This window comes from Phyllopteryx taeniolatus, chromosome 16, assembly GCF_024500385.1.
Source record: "Phyllopteryx taeniolatus isolate TA_2022b chromosome 16, UOR_Ptae_1.2, whole genome shotgun sequence".
Classification (NCBI taxonomy): domain Eukaryota; kingdom Metazoa; phylum Chordata; class Actinopteri; order Syngnathiformes; family Syngnathidae; genus Phyllopteryx; species Phyllopteryx taeniolatus.
Window position 1 is genome coordinate 3,969,200 of NC_084517.1, and position 26,752 is coordinate 3,995,951.

The 26,752-nt window shown below is 41.2% G+C and overlaps 3 protein-coding genes across 3 annotated transcripts; 2 read left to right on the forward strand and 1 right to left on the reverse strand.

Annotated features, from left to right (window-relative positions):
- The first annotated feature begins 1,742 nt into the window (after positions 1–1,742).
- Positions 1,743–9,781, forward strand: paqr4a (progestin and adipoQ receptor family member IVa). Its single transcript, XM_061748747.1, has 3 exons — positions 1,743–3,598; positions 4,947–5,165; positions 5,985–9,781. Exons 1-3 carry the CDS (start codon positions 3,325–3,327, stop codon positions 6,416–6,418), a joined length of 927 nt encoding a protein of 308 aa, XP_061604731.1. The 5' UTR covers positions 1,743–3,324; the 3' UTR covers positions 6,419–9,781.
- A 1,212-nt stretch (positions 9,782–10,993) lies between these two features.
- Positions 10,994–19,235, forward strand: coro1a (coronin, actin binding protein, 1A). Its single transcript, XM_061748746.1, has 11 exons — positions 10,994–11,148; positions 12,195–12,401; positions 14,410–14,532; positions 14,612–14,741; positions 15,161–15,342; positions 15,424–15,543; positions 16,217–16,321; positions 16,907–17,052; positions 17,133–17,190; positions 18,018–18,236; positions 18,971–19,235. Exons 2-11 carry the CDS (start codon positions 12,204–12,206, stop codon positions 19,061–19,063), a joined length of 1,374 nt encoding a protein of 457 aa, XP_061604730.1. The 5' UTR covers positions 10,994–11,148; positions 12,195–12,203; the 3' UTR covers positions 19,064–19,235.
- Positions 19,236–19,431: 196 nt separating this feature from the next.
- Positions 19,432–24,936, reverse strand: cldni (claudin i). Its single transcript, XM_061748748.1, has 3 exons — positions 24,778–24,936; positions 22,690–22,822; positions 19,432–21,555 (listed from the first exon to the last, which is right to left on the reverse strand). Exons 2-3 carry the CDS (start codon positions 22,819–22,821, stop codon positions 21,052–21,054), a joined length of 636 nt encoding a protein of 211 aa, XP_061604732.1. The 5' UTR covers position 22,822; positions 24,778–24,936; the 3' UTR covers positions 19,432–21,051.
- Positions 24,937–26,752: the final 1,816 nt, after the last annotated feature.

Here is a 26,752-nt window from a genome sequence, read left to right on the forward strand (position 1 = left end):
TGCGACTGACTGGCGACCAGTTCAGGGTGTAGTCCGCCTTTCCCCCGAAGTCAGCTGGGTAGGCTCCAGCGCCCCGCGACCTTAACCAGGATAAGCGGTCTTGAGGATGGATGTATGAATTAAATTAAATCAGTCTGGAAAGGGTTACAAAGGAATTTCTCAAACTTTCGGACTCCAGGGAACCATAGGGAGGTCACAAACGAACCCAGGACAACATCTAAACAACTGCAGGCCTGCCTTGTTCCAATTAAAGTCAGTGTTCATGACTCGACAATAAGGAAGAGACTGTGCAGAAATGGCATTCCTAGGTGAGATCCAAGGCCAAAACCACTGCTGACCAAAAAGAACATGAAGGCTCATCTTACGTTTGCAAAAAAAAACAAAAAACATCAACAACAAAAAACATCAACAAAGACCTTTGGGAGAATATTCTATGGACTGAAGAGATGAAAGTCGAACGTTTTGGAAGGTGTGTGTCTCGTTACATCTGGCGTATATGTAACACAGAATTTCAGAAAAGGAACATCATACCGGCAGTCAAACATAGTGGTGGTAGTGTGATGGTCTGGGGCTGCTTTTCCCATTCAGGACCTGGATGACTTGCTGTGATTGATTGGAACCATGAATTCTGCTCTTTACCAGAAAATCCTGCAGGAGAATGTTCGGCCACCAGTTCGTGACCTCAAGCTGAAGTGCACTTGGTTTCTGGAGCAGGACAACGATCCAAAACACACCAACAAGTCATCTTCTGAATGGCTTAAAAAAAATGAATGAAGGTGTTGGAGTGGCCCAGTCAAAGTCCAGACTTGAATCTGATTGAAATGCTGTGCTATGACCTTAAAAGGGATGTTCATGCTTGAAAACCCTCCATTGTTGCTGACTTAAAACAATTCTGCAAGGCGGAGTGGGCCAAAATATCTCTACAGAGATGTGAAAGACTCATTGCCACAAATAGAAAACGCTTGAATTCTGTTGTTGCTGCTGAGGGAGTCCCAACCCCAGTTATTAGGTTTAGGCGACAATTATTTTTCACACAGGACCAGGTAACTCTGAATGTTTTATTTCCCTTAATAAATAAAATCAGCATTTAAAAACAGCCTTTTATGTTTACATGGGTATCGTTGTCTGATATTTACATTTGCTTAAAGGTCTTAAACGTTGAAGTGGGGAAACTGTGCAAAAAAATAAAAACTTCAGAAGGCGGCAATTACTTTTTCAAGGCACTGTACACCTGCTAAAGGTGTCACCCATGGCTCTGTCCTTAGCCCCCAAGTAAGTGTCCCCCTAGAGCAGGGGTGTCAAACTCATTTTTGTCTCAGGCCGCATTGTAGTTCTGATTTCCCTCAGAGGGCCATTAGAACAGTGAAACCATATAAATGTTTAATCATAATCATATTATTACCATTACACAACAAATTGAGGGATAACTGGCTTAGAAATCAGAAGACTGTGAACTAGTACATGTTGTATACACGGTTATAGTGTCTCCCAGTGTTCAGTCCTCGGTCCCCAAGTACGTGTCCCCCTGGGGTTTGTCCTTATCCCCATTTCCAACCCACGTCATGGTTGATGTTCTCTGTTATGATGATCTGCTAGTACCTTACAGACACATGTTAAAGGTGCACCCCAGGGTTCTGTCCTTGGTCCACAGGCTCCTTGCCCCCCCCCCCCCCCCCCCACCCCACCCCCTCCCTATTTCATTGCATGCAATTTAAGCAATAAACGTATTTGATCAGTGATGTATTTTGTCCATCTTTTTAAAGGCTTCTTCCGGGGGTCTTCACCATCACTGCTAAGCTAGCAAGCTAAGTTTGAAGTCTTTTTCGGACAATCAACATTCAGCATCATCAGGCTAAAGAAGCCTTCACCAGGGTGTTTCTTTGTTTGGTTCTCAGGGTGTGATTTTCAACTTGTTTCCTTTTTAACCATTTTTTTGTGTTACCAATCCCCCTTTGAAAAGAAACGTAATAGTTGAAAAACATGTTTTTTTTTTATAGGCTTCTGATTTCAAAACTGGCTATTCATCAATGCGTTGCGTATACTGTCTGTAATTACAGTATATGAGATAGTCTTTCCTTTATATGGGTTCACGTATAACTAGGATGTGGCCCGTGACAAAAATGAGTTTGACACCCCTGTTCTCCAGGAACCAACTTTTGAATTTGAAGCACTTTACTTTGATGACCTGCGTTGTAATGATTGGGTTGTTATCTTGTAATGGGCTATGCTTCCACACAAAGGTTACTTCGTTAATCCCTCATTCCCATGCTTGAAAAGTCTTTTGTTGTGTCTGCGTGGATTTGTTGACGTTTTGTGTCATTCACGCGCACATGTAACACTTCCCGTTGTGACAAAAGGGCAACAATGGCTCTTTTCGGTGAGGCTATCGAAGACGAGCGCCAATGTCAAGCTCGTTTTAGCAACACACGATAGACCAAAACACGTGAAACGGAGCCTTCGAAGTAAAGGTTTCGGGAGGGGTACTTTCCCGGCTGTATCTTATTTAAATTTGTGTAAAGTCATTTCCGCTCTTTATGTAATCTTTTATGTTGGATTTATGTATGTTTTAAAGTTACTAAATCGCGATTGTGTTTCCTTCAGCGACGACAGTTTTATTTTGAAATAATGAATCGTTTGCGCTCGGTGGCACTTGACTTTTTAATACCAAAGAATTGCAGCTGATCCAAGGCCGCCTTGCGGGGACACCACATCCGCCCATTCAGCTCCAAAAAGAAAAGAAAAACTTCCATTGAGCGCGATGACGACACCGGCGAAAATGTTCCGTGTAGAGAACCGGATCAGCAGCGTCCCCCCACCCCGCGGCGTCCGGACCGTGGTAGCCCGGCGTTGCTAGCTCCGACCTCAGCCCCGAGAATCTCTTGCGTTTCCCGGTCCGACTTTCCGAGGAGCACCCGGGAGGGGGAGCCGACCGCCTCCTCGCGTCCGGGATGCGAACGCCGTGACCGGGGTTGGGAATCGAGGCCAGTCGGTAGCGGACATTCCCTCCGGGGCTGCATGGACGCGCGCCGGCCGCCGGCAGCATCCGTGGCCGTGGCGCGGCCGCCTCCCCGGTCGGGATGCTAGCGGCGAGGGAGTGTCTCTGACATGAAGACCAGGCGAGTTGCGGGCTTGTGTCCTTCGGGTGCGACGCTGACATTGTCCCCATGAGCCACCCGCGCGGACCTCGTCACGTACGCGGCCGGCCGTGCGGCGCCCCAGCCCGGCGGATGACACTCAGCCAGGTACCGGCGGGCCCGGCGCTGGGCCGCCTTCCCCGGGCACGGCAGTAGGAAGCCAGCCAGAAGCCAGCGAGCGCAATCGGAAATGGTGTCCCACAAGGTTCTCGTGGCCGTCCTCTTGCTCAACGTGTACATCGGCGTGCAGTCCGTCTTGTGCTTGTTCGGCGGCGTGCTGCTGTCGGCGGTGTTCGCCTTGGCCTTCCTGAGCGGACCGCGGCTGCTGGACTGGGCCAGCTCGCCCCCGCACCTGCAGTTCAACAAGTACGTTCTGACCGGCTATCGGCCCGTCTCCTCGGTGCAGGACTGCATCCGGAGCCTCTTCTACCTGCACAACGAGCTGGGAAACATCTACACTCACGGTGCGTGCACGCTGATCGCAGGCGACCATTGGACTGCAGAATTCTAAGGAATCGTATGCAGGTTGTTCAGAGACTTCTGACGCTCAACGACCTGAAGTTTAGTTAAAGTTAGGGTACATCCCTTGTTTATTCCTGTCAATTCCCATGGAAAGTTTGGCAACCATATTTCAAATCCATAATCGCAATTGTATCTCATCGCTTTAGCCTATCCTGAAGAGATTCGATACACAAACCAGATCAAAAAGTAAGCCCCCCCCCTGTGTGTTTTTACTTTTTCCTTGACATTTTTTATTTTATTTAAAAAAAAAAATTAAATGACGCTGCCAGGGAAGAAAAGTGTGATGATAACCGTAGAACCAGAACTGGAACTTCTTACAGCATAAAAGGGTCAGGCATGCTCCTGTACCATGTGAGCAATCCAAATTGCGGCTAGTCTCAAATAATTATTTGAAGGACTGCTTTTACTTGAGTCATATAATGCTGACGTGACAGCGCTCCATTTTGTGCTCCAAGCTTGCGATTGTTGGACATTTAGGCACCACGAATGGCTTGGGCATGAAAAGGAAACAAGTTGAGCGACATAATTAAACGCAGGAGGCTCATACCTTTATAGCTATTTGAGTATAGCAGGCGTGCACTTTTTAATCACACAATGAATGCTTTGATGGCTAGTGTGAATGGGACTTCTCGGTAGCTTCTTTCGCACGAATCAGAGGTAAAATAAACAAAAGTAATAAAAAAAAAATTATTATAAAAATAGCTGTAATGGGTAGTGTGAAAGGGGCCCTTTGGGACCCTTTTTAAAAAAAAAAATTTTTTTTATTTTTATTTATACAAAGAGATCATGAGAAATGCTCATAATGAATTTCACTTATCACATGAGTAAAGTGTCCATGCATCCATACAGCTAATCCAGTAATTTACAGGGTGGCACATTGGCGCCATCTAGTGGTACTTGAAGAATTACTGAATTACATTTCAAATTGTTGTTGATGGTGGCGATCATTCGATCCAATTCGTGGATGGGCGAAGAGTTGGCGTTGATGCTAAAAGCAAGCTGGTGTAGTGATGCGTGTCATGAGCGGATGCGTGCTCGCAGTTGCCCCGCCGAACGCGGGACGGCCATTGTGCGTTTTGATGTTAAGTCCAGCCAAGAATTGTTGTCGTACTTTTTACGTTCGGGGGAAAATGTTTGAGAACGAAGGATGCCATTACATAGGAGAAGACGAACAGAAGAGTGAAGATGTTACTTTGTTTCAACAAACTCCTTCTAAGCAGAACAGGTTTGGTTGATTGATCGTCACCTGGAATGACCTCTGCCCCCCCCCCCCCGCCCCGCCCCGCGCAGGCATCCCTCTGCTGTGCTTCCTGGTGCTGCTGCCGCTCAACATCCCCTGGTCCCAGATCAGCGTGACATGGCTGGCCGTGGTGCACTTCCTGGCTTGCCTGTCGCCGCAGCTGGGCTCGGTGCTCTACCACCTCTTCATGAACCACGAGGGCGGCGAGCCCGTCTACCACACCCTCCTCAAGCTGGACGTGTGCGGCATTTGCATGATCAACACACTGGGTATGCAAGCGTGTTTTTAGAACGCCATATATTAAAATTCCATTCGAAAGCATTAAAAAAAAAAAAGAAATATCCCAAATAAAAAAAGTCCAATGTCATAAAAATATAATATAAAAAAATATACGTAAAATAATATTTCATTAAAATACAAACTCAACGAAATAAGGTGTTTCACTCGCTAATAAAAACAATTAATTAAATAAAAACAATTACAGGATAAGCTGTATTGAAAATGGGTGGATGATGAATAAAAACATCAATTTAATAAAAATTGTATTTAATAAAGAACGTTAGAAAAAGTAAATTCCAGTTCCATGAAATGAAAACATCCATGAAATAAAAATGTCATTAAATAAATCAAAAATAATGAATACGTGTAAAATTCCATTAAACAAAAAAAATAAATAAAAAAAATAAAAAGCTGTTAAATAAGATTCGTAAAGATATTTTTGCATAAAATAATGTCATTTGTGTTGTAATTTTAAAAATGATTAGTACTACTAAAACTCACATCACATTTCAGAATTTAATTCAAGCGCAATTTGGTAAATCATGATTTTCCCCCCCTTTTTTGCCGTCGTTTTAAAAACTCCTTAATTGCTTTCTAAAAATATGAAAAATGAACATGGCTTTTCGTGAGTTTTCCAGGTTACCCACCGAGGTCATTGAACTTGTTTTGATTTCAGACATGCAACAGTAACAAAACAAAAGCGTTACAAGATAAACATTCCATTTTGAAACACACTGCACCGCCCGGTTCCAAAGAAAAATCCTCAAATGTTGTTAATGTCGTGTATGTGCATGTTGTTGACGTTTCAGGAGCGCTGCCAATCCTGTACAGCACTTTGCTGTGTTACCCGCTGATCCGCACGGTGGCGCTGTCCGTCTACATTCTGTTGTCCAGCTACGGCATCTACTGCGCGGTGACGGCGCGCAGTAGCGTGCGGCGCCTGCGCTCCTTCGCCTGGCAGGCTCTTTTCCGCTTCTCCTTCTTCGTGCTGCGCTGGGCCGGAGTGGGCGGCGGCAGCCCCACCTCGCTGCGCCACTTCCTCACCATGGACGCGCTGGCCGTGCTGGGCGGCGTCATCAACATCGCCCGCATCCCCGAGCGCTTCCGCCCGGGCCTCTTTGACTACTGGTGCAACAGCCACCAGATCATGCACGTGCTGGTGGTGGGCTCCATCCTCTACCTGCACTGGGGCGTCCTGGACGACCTGCTGTGGATCAACAGCTACAACTGTCCCTCGGACTGAGGCCGCCCCGCGTGCCCGTCCGTGATTTTTCTCCCCCCTTTTTCGTCCGAGTAGTAGAAGACGATGTATAGCAGAGGTGGGGGGGGGGGATTTGAGTCACGTGACTTGGCTCGAGTCAGACTTAAGTCGCTGATTTCAGGACTTGAGACTTTCTTGGCTACAACTTAGGAAAGACTTGACTTGACGACGACTTGAATTAAAATCAACACGTTGATTGTACGTCTGCGATATAGAAAGAACATAACAGAACATGTATTAAATAGTTTTATTCCAACCCCCCCCACACGCTTTCAACATATTTAAACTTATGAAAACACACTTTTTAAAGTACAGTGAACGCCTGCATATTAGCCGTTCGGAATGCGTGAATTCGCCTATTTTATTTTTTATTTTTTTTAAATATCCTTTATTATTCGCAAAAAAAAAAAAAAAACCCAAAAAAAAAAACATTTTGCTGATTTTGTGCTCAGGCCAAAGAAAAATGTTTTGATTTGCCACCATCTTGGTGTTTAGGAACTGCGTTGAAGTGAGTTGAGGAGTCTCATTTCGACAAAAGTAGGGCTGTGCTGCCATCATGCGGCATCCTGGTGTCAAGGAAGTATGTTGAAATAAGTTGAGGAGTTTCATCTTGAGAGAAATAGGACTTTGCCACACCATCTTGTGGCATGTTGGTGTCAAGGAACTATGTTGAAGTGGGTTGAGGGATTTCATTTACAGAAAAAGGGTTTCGGCGGCATCTTGGCGGTCAAGAAACTATGTTATGTATAGTCACAGTAACTTGGGACTTGCTTGTAACTTGAAGGTTAAGACTCGAGACTTGACTTACGCGACTTGCTCCCACCTCTGCTGTAAAGTCACACCGCTGAGGTTCCTTAGGAAGTTAGTTAGTGGATGCGAATGGCTGGCTGTTCGACGTCGGTGTAGCTACCGATGCGTCCGTATCAATGGCATCGCGCGTCACCACGTACACAGTAGGGCTGCACGATATTGGGGGGGGGGGAAAATAAATAAATAAATAAATGACATGGCGATTTATTTTTGAACCCGCGATATATATTGCGATGTGAAATGATACAGGATACAGTTGTTGGGAAAGTTCGTTTTCCACGCGGACTGCTTCAAAGTTCAGTTCACCATTCTAAAAATGAACGAGTTTAGTTCATAATTCAAAATTTTAAACTGAGTTCACCGGTCCAAAAATGAACTAGTTCATAGTTCTTTTTTGTTCTCTCCATATTTTGATGTTGCTGACAGACTACTACCTTCAAAATAGTGGCATTTCATTTCCCCATTGTTGCCAGCCAGTCAGTCCTCGCGAGTAGCCATCTGCATCTTTCACCCAGCCTACAATTGAAACAATCGAAAACGTGTTGCTTGAATAGTGTTTTTTTATTTATTTTTTGATTTTTATTTTTTAACTGAGGAATTAAAACAAAAAAAACAGGACTGCCGTCCTTAATGTGCATACAAAGGCACGCAACACAGTATGACAGCAACAATGGTGAAAGGACATTGATAACTTTGCCTTCCAACCAGCTGTGGCCGAAAAATAAATTCCATATTATCACATTGTGATCATAGAGTGCTTTAACTAAAGCATTCTGAGACAAATAAGAATTTTCCGAGTAATTCATTTTTACATTTATTTGTTGGATGACAAAAGAATCAAGGAAAATAGTCAGTCCCATTTACGCAGTGTCCCTGAACGCACCTCGCGAGCTCGCTCATCTGCTGCGTGCCAAACCCACAGTAGTTTCAGTGCGAAGAGCAAAATGGGACACGCAGCAGGTGTACATTTTTTTTTTCGTGTCCTCTTTCATAATTATCATACAAGGAGATAAGTACTCAGCACTCTGGGCAACTCCGTGTGTTGTTTGAAGCGTTATAATTTACTGTAATATGGGTGCTAATCTTATTAGCATGTCCAAACGGGTCCCTCTGCCGGTCACTTTTAATATTACAGTTGATTCTCTGTATTTTCGAGTACACCAACATCGCAGTGGGCCCCTATTGCGCAACTGTGCATCGCGACGATGATGCTCGCGCAATATATCGTGCAGCCCCAATACACAGCATGTTTTTTAAAGTTAGCTCAAAGAATTATGTTGATTATGTGCATTTACAATAGAACAGGACCTTGCACTCGAAATGGGACAAAAATATGCCATTTCGCATATTCCCCATTCAGTGGCACCACTACAGCGGAACCCCCTAAAGTCAAATGCATGCTGCAGCTTTCCTGTGTGGCGTTTCAGTGAAGCTCTGTTAAATTCTTCAAAACAAGAAAACAGAAGAAAACGTCACAGATGCGATTGGAAGTGTGAGTTAAAGCAACCCTGTAAACAGCAGAAAAGTACTTTTCTGTATTAAGCTTTTTTTTTTTAAACATTTTTGACTGTCGTACGTGTAAAAAGTATGTTAACCGCTGTTAAATAGTTGAAATCAAGAAAACAGTCTCACAGTTGGGGTTGTTTCAGATGCACCTTACTCAACTCGTTTTTGTTTTGGACGTTTTTACACGCGTCAAAAACAAAAACTAACTGTCGTAAAATGTCAAAAGCCAAAGAAAAAGCCAAAAGGACGAGCGTTCGACTTAAAAGGTTCTGCTGTAGTTGTGCTTTTGTCCCGAAATAAATCCACAAGATACATTACTAATTTAATGAAAAAGTACACATTTTTGTCATTGTTTATTTATGCTTTTTTTTTTTTTTTTTCTTCCACTTCCCTGCGCTTTTATTTCAGGCCGTATGTGCGACGTTAACGTTGGATTTGTCCCCATCGCATGAGAGTCGCTAGCGAGTTAGCTTGTGTTTCGCCTCGCGCTCATTTCTTTGCTCTCAAAAGGGCTCTGAGTCGATCGAAGTCATGTAAATATCTCAAAGTATGTAAGATCATGTAGGCATACGTAGAAGCAGTATCACTTTTAGAGAGAAAACGGACACTAGCGCGGGTAAATCTATGCATAAGTCAAAAACAGGGAACATGGACGCTCACTCTGTGTTCGCTCCCAGCTCTCAGGGTGCCGTAACAGTAGCTGGAAGGCCAAGCCGAGGCTTCTGTCCGGTTGATTATTTGACGCCCTTGCCGTATATTTTGGCATGCAATGGCACCGCACGGGAAGCGGAACCAGTCCACAAAATGGCCTCAGGATGGCACCGCAAACCAATAGAGTTGTGCTTTTTAAAAAATAGAATCGGAATATATCACACGTGCCGGATAGCCTATGAGTTTCCAAAGGGAATCGCTCTTCTAGTACCCAGAGTGAGGACATGGGGGAACTGCTGCGCCATGAAGGAGCTCAAGGTGGTGCTGTTTTGTGGGCCGAGTGAAGCGTCGCGCCAATAAACTGTCTGTGCTCCAGTATCGATTGTGCAATAAACTGAAGTCTATATTTGTAACTATTTGCTGATGTCTTCTATTCGGATAAGCCTATTAGTTTTGAGCAGCGTCAAATTTCCGGGTGGCAAGAAATACCCTGCTATTGATTTTGAATCGAGGGTGTTGAGGTTAAAGGTCAATTTAGCCCAGTTTGCTTTCACCTCTGTCTTACATTCAACTATGTACAGTGCCATGAGAATATTGGCCCTGTTCTCAAATTCTTATTTTTTTCCCCCAAGTTTCCCCATTTTATTGTCTAAGCTCATCAAATGTAAATATCAGACAAAGATAACCGAATTAAACATAAAATAGTTTTAAATGGTGATTTTTTTTTTTTTTGGTTTAAATTAAGGACAAAAAACTATTCAAAGCTACCTTTAAATAAGTTTTTTTAAAAAAAGTGAAAAAGTAATTGACCCCATTGCTGAACCATGAATTAACTGTGAGTAATCAGATTTTTTGGGGAAAGCTGAGTTGATTTTCACAGACCACACCAAAACCTGATTACCTTCCGGACCGGGTTCAATCAAGAAATCACTAATCAATCGCACCTTAATGAGGTCGGCCAAAAGATCTCAAAAGGTTGTTGCAATAAAATGCCGTGTTCCAAAGAAATTCAAGAACCGGCGAGAAATAAAGTAATTGACGACCTTCGGTCTGGAAAGGGTCACAAAGCCATTTCTAAAGCTTTGGGACTCCAGCGAACAACAGTGAGAGCCATTACCCTCAAATGGAGAAACCATGGAACAGTGGTGAACTTTCCTAGGGTTCATGACTATGAAATAAGAGTGAGAAGTCGACAGTCTAAAGTCAACAGTCCACAAGTCAAGGCTTGTGTCAAGAGTCCAAAATCAAGAGATAGGACTCTGGAGTCTATGGTCAAGAGCCTGGAGTCAAGAGTGAGGAATCAAGGAATTGGATTCAAGAATCTAGAATTGAGAATCCATAATCAAGAGTGAATTGTCCAGAATCAAGAGTCTAGAGTCGAGAAATCAAGAGTCGAGAATAAAGAGTTAAAGAGTCTAGAGGTTAGGTTAGCACAAGAACGATATTTATTTTTGTTCCAATTGCCATTATTCTTCTATGTCAGTCCAAGAACCCCGTTGATTTTGCTGCACTTTTACCTCCGACATGCTGGTCTGGCGGCTGTATGATCCCCGCCTACTTCCTGCCGCACTTCCTACCCTGTCGCAGGCCTTTTTTGGCGGCGTTCTTCAACCTTCCTCTGCTTCTTCTTCTTCTTCTTCTTGTTCTTCCCGTCACCGCTCATTCCGGCGACTGCTCCGCGACGACAAGCACCGCCGCCCGCCCCCCCCCCTCTCGCCGCCTACTACACCACCACCAACCTCCAGGTAGACCATCATCATCATCCTCATCATCACCACCATCATGCACCTGCGTTTCGATTTCAAATCATTATCATTACGCACACCTATCCATGTTGTGAGGCGTCTATGTATATTGAAGCTTTGTGTGGAACTTTGCAGTCACTTTTGAATAAGAACAACTGTGTGCATGCGAGTATGTGAAGGAGGAAGTGCGGTGGTTAACTGACAACACTTCACACATCTGCGTCTGTGAGGTCACCACAAAAGGATGATTTGCATCATTTTTGCGTCATTTTAACCTCTAAAGCGTTGCATGTTGCTTGTATTTCTTTACACAAGCAGCCAAAAAGGTTTACGTTGCGCTGCCGAGGTTTTATTCGGGTTTGAGAATGAGACGGCGGTGCACGCCCTGTCTAAGTTGCCCGTCCCTTATTTAAAGCAACTGGAATAAAATGAACACAAGCAGTGTCACTTATTTGTAGTATTTTAACAAACACTCACACAAGCAGCAAAAAAAAAAAAAAAAAAAAAAAAGCCAGAAGTAATTGTTGATTTTTGTTTTGACTCAGATTTGAGAAATGAGATGGGCCCATACTCTCGCTAGGTTGAACACCGCTCATTTAAAACAATTTCAATTAGAGCAGCCATTTTGTGAGGTTGTGCATATGCACGTTTTTGTTTTTTTGTTTTTTGTTTTTTTAAGATTTGTGTGTCTGGGATTTTCTAGTCAGTTTGAACAGTCAGTGAGAAAAAGTGTGTGTGTGTGTGTGTGTGTGTGTGTAAGTCTTTTAGTTTGACTGACAACACGTCTGCACCTTGTGAGGCCTCCGTTTGTGTCGTTTTAACTTCTCCGTCTCTTTCCCCTGTATGTGCATTTTATTTGTATTTTTTTACGCACTCACTAACAAGCAGCAAAAAGAAGCAGAAGTCGTTGTGAAAGCTCACCCTGCTTCCTCTTTCACGTCGCTCATAAATGGCCACATTGCTGCTGATTGGATTCAAAACAAACATCACAGGAAAGATACTGTTTTTTTTTGTTGTTGTTTTTTTTTGGGCCTGTTTCCCGCTAGGTCGTCGCCATGTCCCGGCAGGTGGTGCGGAGCAGCAAGTTCCGACACGTCTTCGGCCAGGCGGCCAAGTCTGACCACTGCTACGAAGACATCCGCATCTCGCAGATGACGTGGGACAGCAACTTCTGCTCCGTCAACCCTAAGTTTGTGGCTATGATCGTGGACGCCAGCGGCGGCGGGGCATTCATGGTGCTGCCCCTCAGCAAGGTGCGACCCAACTCTTATTTTGTCCCTTGATGGCCACTGTAGTTCCCGGCGGCCACTTTGCACTCACACTTGATCTCTGCTGTGAGATGTATTGATCACAAATGTGTCTATGTTAGAGGCTAGCAAGCAAAGCTAAGCTAGAGAGCTTGAAAGGCTTCAACATGCAAACGCGTTTCTTGGAAATACAACACGTACACACCTCCGTGTGAAGTAAGCCGTGCGTAAAAAAAAGAAAATGTGGAAACGTGAAAAAGACAATTTTCCAAATTTAAAACAAAACACTGACATTCACTATTATTAACTCTTCTTTTGACATGTTTAGGTACTGCTACATTGTGCTAGCAAACTAATCTACTTCCACTCGCATTTTTTGGGTGGCATAATTTAGTGAACAACTATTTTGAAAATAATAATAATAATAACCTAGGGTGAAATTAGCTAAATGAACGCTAACAACTGACGTAGCCGCTACTGCAGCGCATTGTAGGACTTATATTATTTTTAAATCACATTTATTTTCCCTCAAAATTAATTTTGCCCCTTAATATCCACCTTATTTTCTGGCACATTGTTTTTTTTTTAACCAAACAAATTTTCTCCCTTTAAGCCCACCATATTTCATTGTAAATTGTGCAATCAAACTGCTTGCGCTAAAGTTGAATTTTAGAATGGAGCGCTTTTACCTAGCTCATTTTGTTTCTTCGGGGCGACAGTAGCTTCTGTTACGTCGTGCTAGCAAATTGCTTATGCTAAAGTTGACTTTTAGTATGATTACCAAAATCATTTGGTCTTTACCTTTGATGGTAAAGTTAACCTTTAGAACAGACTTTGTTTGTTTTCGTTTTTTAATCAAACTCATTTTGTCCCTTAAAGGAGACCAAATGTTTTTGTAAATTGTGCTAGAAAACAGATTTTGCTGAGTATTACACATAGGATGATTAGCAAACTCATTTTGCCCCATTAAGGCCAGCGTATTTCTTGATACGTTGTTCTAGCAAACTTAAACAGCTGAAGTTTACTTTTAATGACAGCTACTTGTTGATGTATTTGGTCTATCGGCAATGCATTCTGACTCATAGTATTAACTAGACAAAAGATTTACGGTGTGAAAAAGTACAAAAATCACACAAATTACCACAATAAAAATGTGCTTCTCACGATAAAATTAATCAACGTTGGGAGTGTTTAGAGATGCTCACATGAACTTTAGGCATCAAAGGGGTCTAAATATGCTCACACTACAGTCACGTTCACACTAAGAAGCAAATGAGGAAGTTAAATTGCAACTTGGAGAAGTTTTTTTTTTTTTTTTTGTCACTTGTAAAGATGTTTTCACCATATTTGGACATTGGATGTTTAGTTCAGTCTGGGCAGGATGTGGCCTCACACCCGCCTCACTTTCCTTAAAGATGACATACATATGTGGTGGCGCACTGTTCCTTTAATGCACCTCATGAAACGAACAAACGCTATAGTCAAACCTCCAGCGCTACAAAGCGAATCGACGGGCCATTTTGTTGCTCGGCAGGCTTCGTCTGGCTCAAACACATCTGGTCCATTGCTCAACGCCAAACCGACAGCCACCAACCAACACTGTAGTACATAATTATAAAATGGCCACTTCAAACCGAAATATGAGACTTTTTGTGTCTTTTAAGACATGGGTCCTTGAGACCTTTTTGTGGGTCTACTATGATAAACATGTCTACCAAATTTCATATTGCTTACTAAAACTGTGTTTGGGGGGCTGAATCTTTAAAACACTGATGATCTAAGAGTTTATTACAGTTTTGTGTAAAATATCCACTTGAAAGAAAAATGGCATACTTCCTGTATCTTTTGTGGCATGGCCTTTTGAGACTTATTTTGTGGGTCTATTCATGATAGACTTGCCTACCAAATGTCATGCTGCTGAGAGAAACTGGCTTCAGGGGGCTGAATTTTCAAAACCTTCCTGGGGGAGCTACCAAGCCAAAATTGCTAACCTAACCATCTTGCATGTGTGCAGACCGGTCGTATCGACATGTCCTACCCGACCGTATGCGGCCACACAGGTCCCGTGCTGGACATCGAGTTTTGCCCCCACAACGACAACATAATCGCCAGCGGCTCTGAGGACTGCAGCGTCATGGTGAGTTCTGCGGTGGTGGTCGTCTACGTCCGTCCACGCCAACAAAGTCTCCCTTGAGCTTCTTCTTCACACGGGGCAGATTTGGGAGATCCCGGACTCCGGGCTGAGCTCGCCACTCATGCAGCCGGTGGTGAAGCTGGACGGTCACTCCAAGCGTGTGGGCATCCTCAGCTGGCACCCCACAGCGCACAATGTCCTCATGAGTGCAGGTGAGCACAAGCATGGAGGTATTGGATAAGTCCTTTAAACACTCATTAAGGCCTCCATGAGGCTTGCAGTTCAATTAAAATAATTTTTTTCCCATGGGGCTGAGAATTCAAGACAGAGCCTGTAGGAACTCCGGGCGACTCTCATCCACCCCCGGGGCCTTGCCACCGAGGAGCTTTTTAACCACCTCGGTGACCTCAACCCCAGAGATGGGAGAGCCTGCCTCAGAGAACCCAGACTCAGCTCAAGGAGGGGTCCAAAATTCCATTTTAAAAAATGTCACCTTAAAATCCCTCACGGGAGAGCTATCGAGCTTGCTCAACTACATATTGGAAAGGAAGAAAAACACCACCATCTGCTAGATCTGGAGCGGCACTGACTTCCCAACCCCTGATGCAAAGTCCTTCTGCTCATTCCTCAGGCTGCGACAACGTGGTAATCCTGTGGAACGTCGCTCGCGGAGAGGCGGCCGTCAGGATCGACGACATTCACTCTGACCTGATCTACAGCGCCTGCTGGAACCGGGACGGCTCCAAGATCCTGACCTCCTGCAAGGACAAGATAATGCGGGTGATGGACCCTCGCAAGGGCACCGTCCTCGCCGTACGTACCCTCTCGCCCTCGCCGCTCCTGATGCGTTCGGACTCCGACCTCCGCCAAGGCCCAACTGTTACGTGTTTGCAGGAGACGGAGAAACCACACGAGGGCTCCAGGCCAGTCCGGGCCGTGTGGGTGTCGGACAGGAGGATCCTCACCACCGGCTTCAGTCGCATGAGCGAAAGGCAGGTGGCGCTATGGGACCCGGTGAGTCGAAATGGTCCTCCTTTTAAATTTAAACCCAACGTGGAGGTCTTTTTAATTCAGTTGTACCTTGATTTTCGAGTTGAACTCGTTTCGTGACCACACTAATAACTCAAGACGCTTGTATGTCAAATTAACTTTCCCCATTGAAAGGAATGGAAATGCCATTAATCCATTGCAGCCACCCCAAATTTTAAAAAGCATTTTTTAAATAAGAGAAATCACATTCTAAAAGTATTATCCTGATTAAAAACATCCATTCATAACACAACCACGAGATTCAAGTCATATTTTTCAGGATAGTCACAATATTCAGATGATATGAAAGTCCAAATTTAACGAGTGAGGAGTGATTTTCAAAAATACAACACAAAAAAAATAAAACACTTTTTCTTTTCGAAAGACACCTTCATTTTCTAAAAAAATAGGTTTGCTTTCTCGAAAAAATTGTCTTTGGTTCTTGAAATGAAATAGGACTTTATAAGTGTCATAATACATTTTGTTTAAAAATGACTTTCATGCAGAGATCAAAGATTTAAAGTATACTGTAAAAATATGTCTACCGTCTACTGTATTATTCTTGTTCTGGGGGGGGGGGGGTATTTTGATTAAAGCATACTTGAGAAATGTTATTAAATCACCTACAAATTTTTAATCCATGAAGTTTTTGTCTCAGGAGGACTTTGGCTCACCGCTGACCCTACAGGAACTGGACACCAGCAGCGGCGTCCTTCTGCCGTTCTTCGACCCGGACACTAGCGTGGTCTACTTGTGCGGCAAGGTCAGAATCTCTCTGTGTGCAGTGGTACCTTGACTTAAAACTTTCATTTGTTACTTTTGTCTAAATTAACCTCCTCAACTTACTTCAACATAGTTTCTTGGCACTTAGATGGTATAGATGGTGGCAACGCACTACTTTTTTTCTCTCAATGAAGCTCGTCAAACCACTCTACCATAGGTTCTTGGCACCAAGATGCCACAAGATAGCTGGAAAGTGCTGTTTGTCTGAACCTCTACAGCTCACTTCAACATAGTTCCTTGGCACCTACATGCCGCGAAGTGGCAGCAAAGCACTACTATTGTCCAAATGAACCTCCTCAACTCACTTTAACAAGGTTCTATGGCACCAAGATGGCAGTAATACTTTTATTGCTTCAGCCTGAGCATGAAAACAACAAAGTAGCTTCATTTTTCTGAAGATTGCTCATAACAAAAATTTTGGTTTGCAACAGATAAAAGAAAAAAAAAATCGACCAAGCATAACTAAGAAAAAAACAAAACTGTCTTGAAAGAATCGTAAGTCAAAGTATCGCTTTAGTTGTCTCCTCCTCCAGCGGGAATTGAACTCTGAACCTCCCCCCTGCAGGGCGACAGCAGCATCCGCTACTTCGAGGTGACGGAGGAAGCACCCTACGTGCACTACCTGTCCATGTACAGCAGCAAGGAGAGCCAGAAGGGCATGGGCTACATGCCCAAGAGGGGCCTGGAGGTGAACAAGTGTGAGATAGCCAGGTAGCGTCTTGTTAGCATGTTAGCATCACAGTCCAGGAAGTCTTCTACCGCATGCCAACGTCGCTCTTTGTCGCCGGTAGGTTCTACAAACTCCACGAGAGGAAGTGCGAGCCCATCGTCATGACGGTGCCCAGGAAGGTGACACAATCAAATACTCTCGATATCGATTTTGGCTGGCATCAAATTCGAATATTGACCACTGCGCATCGTCATTTTCTGACGTGGTGTGGAAAAATAACAATATCGCCATGTATGGTATTGTGGGGTACGATATTGCATTGATATGGCATTGTTTAATATGGATGTTGTTGTTGTGTGAGGAAAAGCCAGAATCGGAATCTATAATGAGTGTGTATTGTCGCTTTCCGCCACAATGGGACAAAATATTCCTATCGCCATGTATCGTATCGTTAGTGGGGGACAAAATATCAATATCATATTTTATTGTGTCGTATTCCATACCGCATCGGTCGGCAAAAATTGTTGATGCGCGTCGAATGCCACGGAGATCATCTCTCGTCATTGGTCCATTTTAGTCACATGCTGTGATGATGTAATCAGCGTTCCTCCCGGTTCCACATAGCACCTCCGCCACCGCGTTCTCGATCGATTTTGCAGCATAATTAAACGTATCATCTGGTCATCTAGGTCCATTTGTTCTAGCAGACTCTGTTCCACGGTCGCCATTGTTGTGGCTGTGTTCTTTGTTACAGAAAGGAAAGTAAAAAATGGCGGGCGTGCGGGAACGTGCAGTATTCGTTTTCTTATTATTTGAGGGGCCACTCTGAGTCTGCTCGAAGGCAGCATGTTACAGCATGCCGTATTGGTGTACCGCTTTCAGACGCGGTTGGGCTAAATTCCAGTCGGGTGGGACGAAATATCAATATGTATAGTATCGTATCATTATGAGTCATGATATAGTATTTATGCGACACAACCATCTTGATACAATTCCTTCTGCACAGTCTGACCTGTTCCAGGAAGACCTGTTCCCTGACACCATCGGTCCAGAACCTTCCGCTGAAGCCGACGATTGGTTTGCGGCCAAAGACGCTCCGCCGGTGCTTATCTCACTCAAAGATGGCTTTGTGGCTACCACCAAGGCCAAAGAGTTCAAAGTTCACAAAAGCCTCCTCAAGACCACCGTGGCCTCCCCTGGCGTCACTCACGTAGATGGTGGAGGGGTGAGAAGTTGCCTTATACTTAAGAGCTTGACCTCCACCAAGGAGCTTTTATTTTATTTTATTTCAAAATATATTTTTATTTTAGTTGTATTTTTTTTGTTTGTTTTATTTTAATTTTGTGGTGTTTTTGTTTTATTTTGTTTGTTTGTTTTTTCAATTTTTTCATTATTATTTTATTACATTTTTTTAATTTATATTTGTTATTTTGCTTTATTTGGAAGTTTAGTAGTTTAGTATTGTTTTATCTTGTTTATTTATTATTATACATAACTTATTATACATGTACATATTTATATACTTTCTATTTTTGGTAATTATTAGCTTTTTTTATTTAATTAACTTAATTTAGTTTTGAAAAAAATATCAATTGTTATCGTATTTTATTTAGAATTTTAGTAATTTAGTATTTTTCATTTTATTTCACTTTTATTTATTATTTTGTATTATTTATTCATCAGTTTTATATTTTGATATATTATTATTATTATTTATATATGTATTTATTTTAATAAACAGTGTTTATTTTATTTGTATTGTTTTACATTTGTTATATGTTATCTTATTTTGTTTTATTTGATTTCTTAGTTTATTTAATTTATTTTCATTTCTAATTGTATTGCCCTCATTTCTTTTGTTTTATTTATGTATTTATTTCGATTGAATCAATGTAGACACAATTTTATTAAATGTTATCATAATTTAATAGTTTTATTTTTCTTTGATTTTGTTTCCAGGATGTGTCGGCTCTGAGGCGGGAGATGAAGGCTCTGAAAACGTCACTGGAGGAGCTTAGCAATCGCGTGAGCTCGCTTGAGAGCAAACATTAAACCACCAGGACTTTTTACACAACAAATAAGAAATAATGTGAAACAAAATTAAGTCAAGAGATACAAACAAGAAACAAAGAGAAAACCCATTCCAGGCTCAATTTGTCGCTTCAATTATTATTATTTTTAAAATATATGCTTTTACTTTGAAATAAAATCAATATTTTCCAAGCATTTGTATTTTTTATTTTTTATTTAAAAAAAATCTAAATACATAAAAACAATAACAATTGGTTTAAAAAAAGTCATCATTTGCACTTATTTTACAAAATCGTGCCTTCTAGTCAAGTAATATTTGATAAAAATGGATCAAATGCTAACAAGCAAAGTTATAACTTTATGGCAACAAAGTACAGAAAGCGCTGAGGTGGATTTGACATCTTGCCATTCAGTTGCACGTTGTTTTTAATGAGAATTGAGCAAATGCTAACATAACAACACAAGTAAAGAAATTACATTACATTTTACATAATCCCTTGTAGTCAGGTACTAGAGTGGGCCACCGCATAGACGCGGTTCGGCACCTGTGGATTCTCCTATTCGTCGATATTTTTTCAAATATCTTTTCAAATTTTGTTCAAATTTTTCATCTTTAAAAAAAAAAAAAAAAATAGTTTTCTTGTTTTGGGGGGAACGAATCACAAAATCACTTATTGGCGGTTTATCTCCATTTATTCAAGATTTTGGGGTGCTTAAAATGCAATTTTAATGTTTGTCAATTATTTGTGGAGTTTTGCTATTCGTGGTCCGGTCCGGTTCCTGTGCCCCGGGAATAGCGTGAGTCCACTGTATTTTAAATGAGAATAAATCAAATGCTAACATGCTAGCAGTTGGTATGCTAACAAATAGCAAAGTAGCAACCTGAGAAGAGAAAGCGCTAAGGCTAATCGATACCAATTTTACAGTTTATCGTGAAGTTTGGGACTATTTGAATGGCTCAAATGCTAACATGATGACATATGGTCCACCACTAGATAGCAAGATAGCAACCTTAGTACAGAAAGCGCTAATACAGATCCCTATTTTACGTTAGTCTTGCTCTTTACTTTCTTTTAGTACACTATTTTGAATGGCTGAAATGCTAACATGCTAATGCTTGGTATACTAACTGGCTTGATAAGGATTTTAGATCTTGCTCTGTAGTTAGCTCAACATTCACATGAGAACTGATCAAATGCCAACATGTTCGCAGTTGGTACACAAACATATTGCCAGATAGCAACCTAAGTACAGAGCGCTAAGGCTGATCGCAAAGGATTTTACATCTTGCCTTGTAGTTGGGTACTATTTTGAATGGGTGAAATGCTAACATGCCAGTGGTTTGTAAACTAACCTACAACAAGACAGCAACCTGAGTCCAGAAAGAGATTAGATGGATTTTACGTTGTCCTGTAGTTGGATACTACTTGGAATGGCTAAAGTGCTAACATGTTAATAGTTGGTATGCTAACTAGTTAGATAGGAAATTAACGTTTTGCCCTGTATTTGGGTCAAAATTCTCATGCGAATTAATCAAATGCTAGCTTGTTTGTAGTTACTACGCTGACATATGGCAAGATAGTAACCCTAGTACAGAAACCGCTAGCCAATGAGGATTCTGTATGTTTCTCTGTAGTCTGGTACTATGTCAAATAAGAATTGATAAAATGCTAACACTTGATACAGATAAGATGACCTGATTGCAAAAAGTGCTACAAATCTTGCATGTCGACCCTGTCGTCTGGTACTAATCTGAATTACTAAAATGCTAAAATGCTAACAGTTGCTTTGCTAATTAAAATGGCAAGATAGCGACGTAAGTACAGAAAGCACTAAGGTTGATCTCTAAGGATCTTGCGCTGTAGTCTGGTACAATTTCTAATGAAAAGTTATTAAATTCTAACACGCTAGCAGTTTATTTAATTCAATTTACTATTTACAGAGATGCTAATGAGCTAAGCTAATGTGGCTAACGGACCTCTGGTCGAATCTCGGTTATCCATCCCGGCTCACACGTAGTTCTTGCTGGGTGCAGACGCGCTGTTACTGTAGTACTTGGCCGTCCCCCCAGACCCCCCCGACTTGGGCCTACTGAAGCAGCACAGGAGCCCCCCGCCCAGGAGAAGCAGAACCCCGGCCCCCCAGCCTACGAAGATGCACGCTCCCAACTCGCGCTTCTGCGAGGCGAGCACCAGGGGGTTGTTGAAGTCCCGGACCACCGTGTGGGCCGACCAGCTGACAGGTATGATTAGAATCAGGCCGGCCAGGAGTAACCCCACCCCGGCCACCAGGCTGATCTTAGGCTTGGCCTCCTCGTTCTCAACGCAAGTGGTGAAATCAGCCCCGCAAAACAGGATCAGGAGGCTGAGGGCGGCCAGCATGCAGCTGATGATGGTCATGGCGCGGGCCGCCTGGAGGTCCGAGGCCAGGACCAGCAGAGAGTCGTAGTTCTTGCACTGCTGCTGGCCCGTACTCTGCACGGCGCACGACTTCCACAGGCCCTCCTGGTGGCTCTAAACGCCCACAAAAATGATCTCCACTCATTTACGTTTTTGTTATTTGTCGTTCAAACCGATGCAAGGTCTGAGAAGAACATATCTGTCGAAACGTCTTAAACGGAAGGTCAACTTTAGTTATTTTATGGTCACTGTCTGATATCAAAACAATCATTTTGATTGAAACATCTTGAGTTGGCGACTGAAATCTGAAATAGGGTCAACATTATGGAACTCCCTCAATTGCCTGATAACAAATGAATCATTTTAATTGAAACATCTTTACTTGGTGACTGAACTCCGAAAGGTGGTCAACTTTATATAATATACCCAATATGCTCTCAGATACCCAAACAATCGTTTTGATAGAAACATCTTTTAGTTCAGAAATCCTAAATTGTGGCAACTTTATGTGATTTACAGTCACTGACTGTTTAGATCTGATTAAAAATAGTCTATTATTTTGGAAAAGTAATATTATTTTTGGTTTTGATCGAAATCTTAAATGGGGCCAACTTTTCGTTATCTATGGTGATCAACTATTAACATATTTGGTCAAATCAACCATTTTTGATAGAAACATATTTTTAGTGGGTGAATGGAATTCTATTGAGTCTGCTTAATGTACTTTAATTAATGATCACTGTCTGATAACATTTCATTTTAGTTGGCTGCTGAAATCTTAAATAATCGGGTCAAATTTATGTAATTTAAGTTCACTGACTGATCTAAAAAAAAAAAAAAACATTTATATTTAATAAAAACAAATAAATTCTATGCCCCAAATAAATAAACTATAAAAAGTTATTCTAATTAAATGATTGATAGATACATTAAAATGGCATTTTTAAACAAATAAAAATATTCATACATTAATACAAGATGTAAAGAGATATGCACAGTCCGAAAATGTGTACAGATGAACAAAAATAAATGTCCTCAATAAATCATGAAATGCATTTGAATAAATACATTTTCTATAAGTCACTTCTAATAAATAAATGATGCATTAAAATGTGTCTTTTATGAATTAATTAAAAAACGAAATTAAATATTCATTTTTACAGATGAATTCAAATGTGACTGGCGGTTCGTTTATTTTACGTATATATTATTACAGATACAGTACACGTGGAGGCGGGAAGTGCTTACCTGGGCTGTGACGATGTTGGAGCCCGTGAAGGAGGAAACCTTCCAGCGGGGGACTGCGCAGCACACAATGGCCCCGATCAGGCCCAGGACCCCCAGGGCCACACACACCATCTGAACGCCCACTGATCCCATTCTGACAAAAAATGAGGTTAAAGGTCAGCAAGCAGGAAGTCAAACACAAACCCAAATTTCACAAACAAGCTGGGTGAGACCCTCTTCCACGCCTACCCGTTGAAAAATGTACTGGACTAATTAACAGTTGGATTCCAGTGGACACATATTAACGTCCATGGCAGTGTATGAGTTTACAGTATCAACATTTAATATACTTGTCGTTCACCATTTTGACTGTTGCAATACTCGCATCTTGAAGATGAAACTCTTTGGCTGATACTGACAGCAGTGCTACAACCTCTGACAAAACGCGTCTGGTTTTTGTTACTGTCGGTTACACACATTCGATTACGCGAAATTCAGTGTAACCGGATGTGCGTACATTTGTTAGTAAACAATAGTACAGTAATTGCCTTAAATGAAAGACAACTTTATTGATCAGTTTTTATGAGACACCTGGGAAATCTTGAGCCTGATCGTTACTCTCATAGTTTCTGTTTAAAAATGTCCCCCTGGATCAAGATGGTATGTCAAGGGTGGTGCCACGCAAACACACACACACACGCACGCACGCACACACGCACGCACGCACACACACACGATATAATGTAACTTCGGGCTACATTTTAAAAGAAGTGCATGTCTGGACAGGCCCTTTGGCGGCTGGTTCTCCTCCCATTAAATGCACACAACCGCTCCCAAAATAAAAAAAAAAACAACAAGACACAAGTTCTTCATTGTAGGGAAAAGCGTGTTGATAGAGATATTCCTGATATAGTTATCGCCTTTGGTAATTTTTTTTTTTTTTTTTTTTACGTTTCGGAATCATTGTGGAAATGTGATGATAGAAGATGTAGGGAAAAAAAATTTTGGGGTGGTTTTTGTTTGTGCGGCACTTCAATTTAGTTAGTTTCTATCCAGGAGCACATGTTCTTCTCTTAGATTCTACTGAAATGAAAATGAATCTTTATCATTAGCGCTCTTTACATTTTTATTGTTATTTTAGTTTCCATTTTCCATCTTATTTACAATCTTTAACAGAATTTTATGGCTTCTATCAATCAATCTATCTATCTATCTATCTATCTATCTATCTATCTATCTATCTATCTATCTATCTATCTATCTATCTATCTGTCTATCGACACAGACACGTATATATCTATTTTCATGTTTTTGTTTTTTGTTTCTATTTTTAAATTGTATTCAAATGTTATTTTATTTATTGTTTTAGTTACTTTTTGCAATTTGTTCTTTAGTTTTCTGTTTAGATTTTCCACCAGTTTTTATTTTTTTTTTTTTTTGTTTTTAAGTTTTAAGTGTAAATTTTCCCCCCAGTTTTTTTTTTTGAGTGTTTAAACTTGAGTTTTTCCAAAATCAACTTTTTCATTTTATGTAAATTTTAAATTCCATTTTGTGTTCTTTTATATTTTTTTCCTTTTTTCTTACACATTTGTATTGTGTTTTTAAGTTTCTATTTTTAATCTCACCATCTTCATAAGAATCAATAAGAATTGTTTTTTATTTAGTTTGTATTTTCTTTTTTTTTGTTTTTTTGTTTTCGTTTCTATTTATTTTATTTGTTTATTATCTCCTTTCATGGAGGTTAAACTTCTTGCATCTTATTTTGTATTTTATCATTTTTTATTATTATTATTATTAATTTTTTTTTTTTCATCTCGAGTTTTCTTATATTTCATTACTCCTTTTCTTTCAACGCAGACATCCATGTGGCAAACACTTGAAGACAAATGACATCAGCCCAAGTAAACAAATTTATGATGGGACAAAAATGACTCCTGCCTGAGGTAAAAAAAAAAAACAACAATTTTCTTAAAAAGCAAAACGTCCTTACTTACAGTACTTGGGAGCTTTTTGACATACAAATCAACACAGTTTGCCAAAATAAATGCTATTAAAACATCCTCTTAAAATAGATTTCCACTCAATATTTGGGAAAAGATAAGGACTTACCTAGGTTGTAAATGTGAGATAGAAAGAAAAAAAAAATCCTGGATTTCTTCTTTTTCTTCTTGTTGGTTGACGTCCTGCAAAGAGTGTGTAGAGATACTGGGACAAGATGGAGTATTTGAAGAGGAATTTGAGGTGCAGGGTGGGGCCACGCCAACGACGTACCTACAGACCAGACTGGACTTGCTTTCCACTATTCTTCTTCTTCTTCTTCTTCTTTTTCTTCTTTTGACACACTAGGGGGGGAAAAAACGCCCTCGGCCACGCCAAACATTACGCATTTTTCTCCTTCAATACCCTTTTGTGATGACAACAAACCAGCAGAAAATATTTGGGTCTCATGATGCTCATGATTTAGCTTGACTTCTTGTTTTTGCACATAAAAAAAAAAAACTACAAATACCAACCAGGCTACTTGTTTTGTACCTGAACATGCACACAGGCAGACACACACACATATACACACACACGCAACCCACTGTCGAAATGTATGACAAATAGAAGGTTGTGATGTCATATTTTGGTAGCGATTGAGGGAAAGACGGTCAGGATTGCTGGAAGAGTCAGGATTGTGTAACCTCTCTGGGAAGCAACATTAGATATGCCGTCTCATGAGATCCAATGAAAAAAGGTCAGAAAGAGGATTAATTCACAAGTTTTTCCTGTCAAAAAAAATACAGATGTGACAAATATGAAAAAATACAAACGTGTAAAAAAAAAAAATCCAAAATACAAACTATATGGTGTTACACTTCTGCAAAATATAACAATAAAATAAGAAATAATAAAACAATATGACAATGTACATCACAAATAGACACGTGCATCATGAAAATTAGAATAGAATACAAAAAATGTAACATTCAAAACACCCAAAAAATGAAGTAACACAAAATACTAAAATATGTACCTGTTTAAAATATAAAAGGAAAAAATACAAAATCAAATTTAAAAAAAGAAACGTGTGAGATACTAAAGTATAGCAAAATGAAAAAACGAAAGAACACAAATATATAAAAACATATATATAAAAGATAATATCAGATAATAAGAAATACATTAAAAAGAAACATAGTTATGAGTATAGTTATGATAGAAATGAGTTTCCTCCGCAGGGTGTCCGGGCTCTCCCTTAGAGATAGGGTGAGAAGCTCGGTCATTCGGGTGGATCTCAGAGTAGAGCCGCTGCTCCTCCGCATCGAGAGGAGCCAGATGAGGTGGCTGGGGCATCTGAATCAGATGCCTCCCGGACGCCTCCCTGGTGAGGTGTTCCGGGCACGTCCCACCGGGAGGAGACCCCGGGGACGACCCAGGATACACCGGAGAGACTCCGTCCTTCCGTTGGCCTGGGAAGAGCTGGATGAAGTGGCTGGGGAGTGGGAAGTCTGGGCAGCCCTGCTAAAGCTACTGCCCCCACGACCTGACCTCGGATAATGTGGTAGAAAATGGATGGATGGATGGATGGATGGAGAATATATTTATTGATACAGCTCTTGTACTGAATCTTATTAGGTGGTGTACCTAATGAAGTGTTCCACATGAAGTGTTCCACATTACCCCAAAGTTCATTAGGAATTTAAGATATGACTTGAATGATCCCTCACTGGACAACTTTAGATTAAAAGTTGAAATAATGTATGCAGTAAACATACAAATCAGGGAAAATATATAGAGATAAACATACAAATATACAGATGAGCAAAATATTCTCATATGGATGACACAAAGAGCATATTTAGTATTTGATCATTGCAATACATAAAAATTACTGATGTGCCATCAAAATAAAAAGAACAAAAAGTCCTCATCGGATGACGTCACAACGTCTCATTCCTTACAACGCTTATGTCACCATCACGTGGGGCTTTTTGCGTCACTTCCACGTAACCCTACGTCACGAGTGTCAACTTTGATGTGAAAAGCAAACTTGATGCTTGTACAATTCGGTGTGTTCACACGAGATGGCGCCCTTCGAGTT

Excerpts from the sequence above, each read along its gene's own strand:
- paqr4a (XM_061748747.1), top strand. The coding sequence starts at position 3,325 with ATGGTGTCCCACAAGGTTCTCGTGGCCGTCCTCTTGCTCAACGTGTAC. Across the intron at positions 3,599-4,946 it reads GGGAAACATCTACACTCACG|GCATCCCTCTGCTGTGCTTC; the intron begins GTGCGTGCACGC and ends CGCCCCGCGCAG. Across the intron at positions 5,166-5,984 it reads TTGCATGATCAACACACTGG|GAGCGCTGCCAATCCTGTAC; the intron begins GTATGCAAGCGT and ends TTGACGTTTCAG.
- cldni (XM_061748748.1), bottom strand. The coding sequence starts at position 22,821 with ATGGGATCAGTGGGCGTTCAGATGGTGTGTGTGGCCCTGGGGGTCCTG. Across the intron at positions 21,556-22,689 it reads CCAACATCGTCACAGCCCAG|AGCCACCAGGAGGGCCTGTG; the intron begins GTAAGCACTTCC and ends GTGGGCGTTTAG.
- coro1a (XM_061748746.1), top strand. The coding sequence starts at position 12,204 with ATGTCCCGGCAGGTGGTGCGGAGCAGCAAGTTCCGACACGTCTTCGGC. Across the intron at positions 14,742-15,160 it reads CAATGTCCTCATGAGTGCAG|GCTGCGACAACGTGGTAATC; the intron begins GTGAGCACAAGC and ends CTCATTCCTCAG. Across the intron at positions 16,322-16,906 it reads TGGTCTACTTGTGCGGCAAG|GGCGACAGCAGCATCCGCTA; the intron begins GTCAGAATCTCT and ends TCCCCCCTGCAG.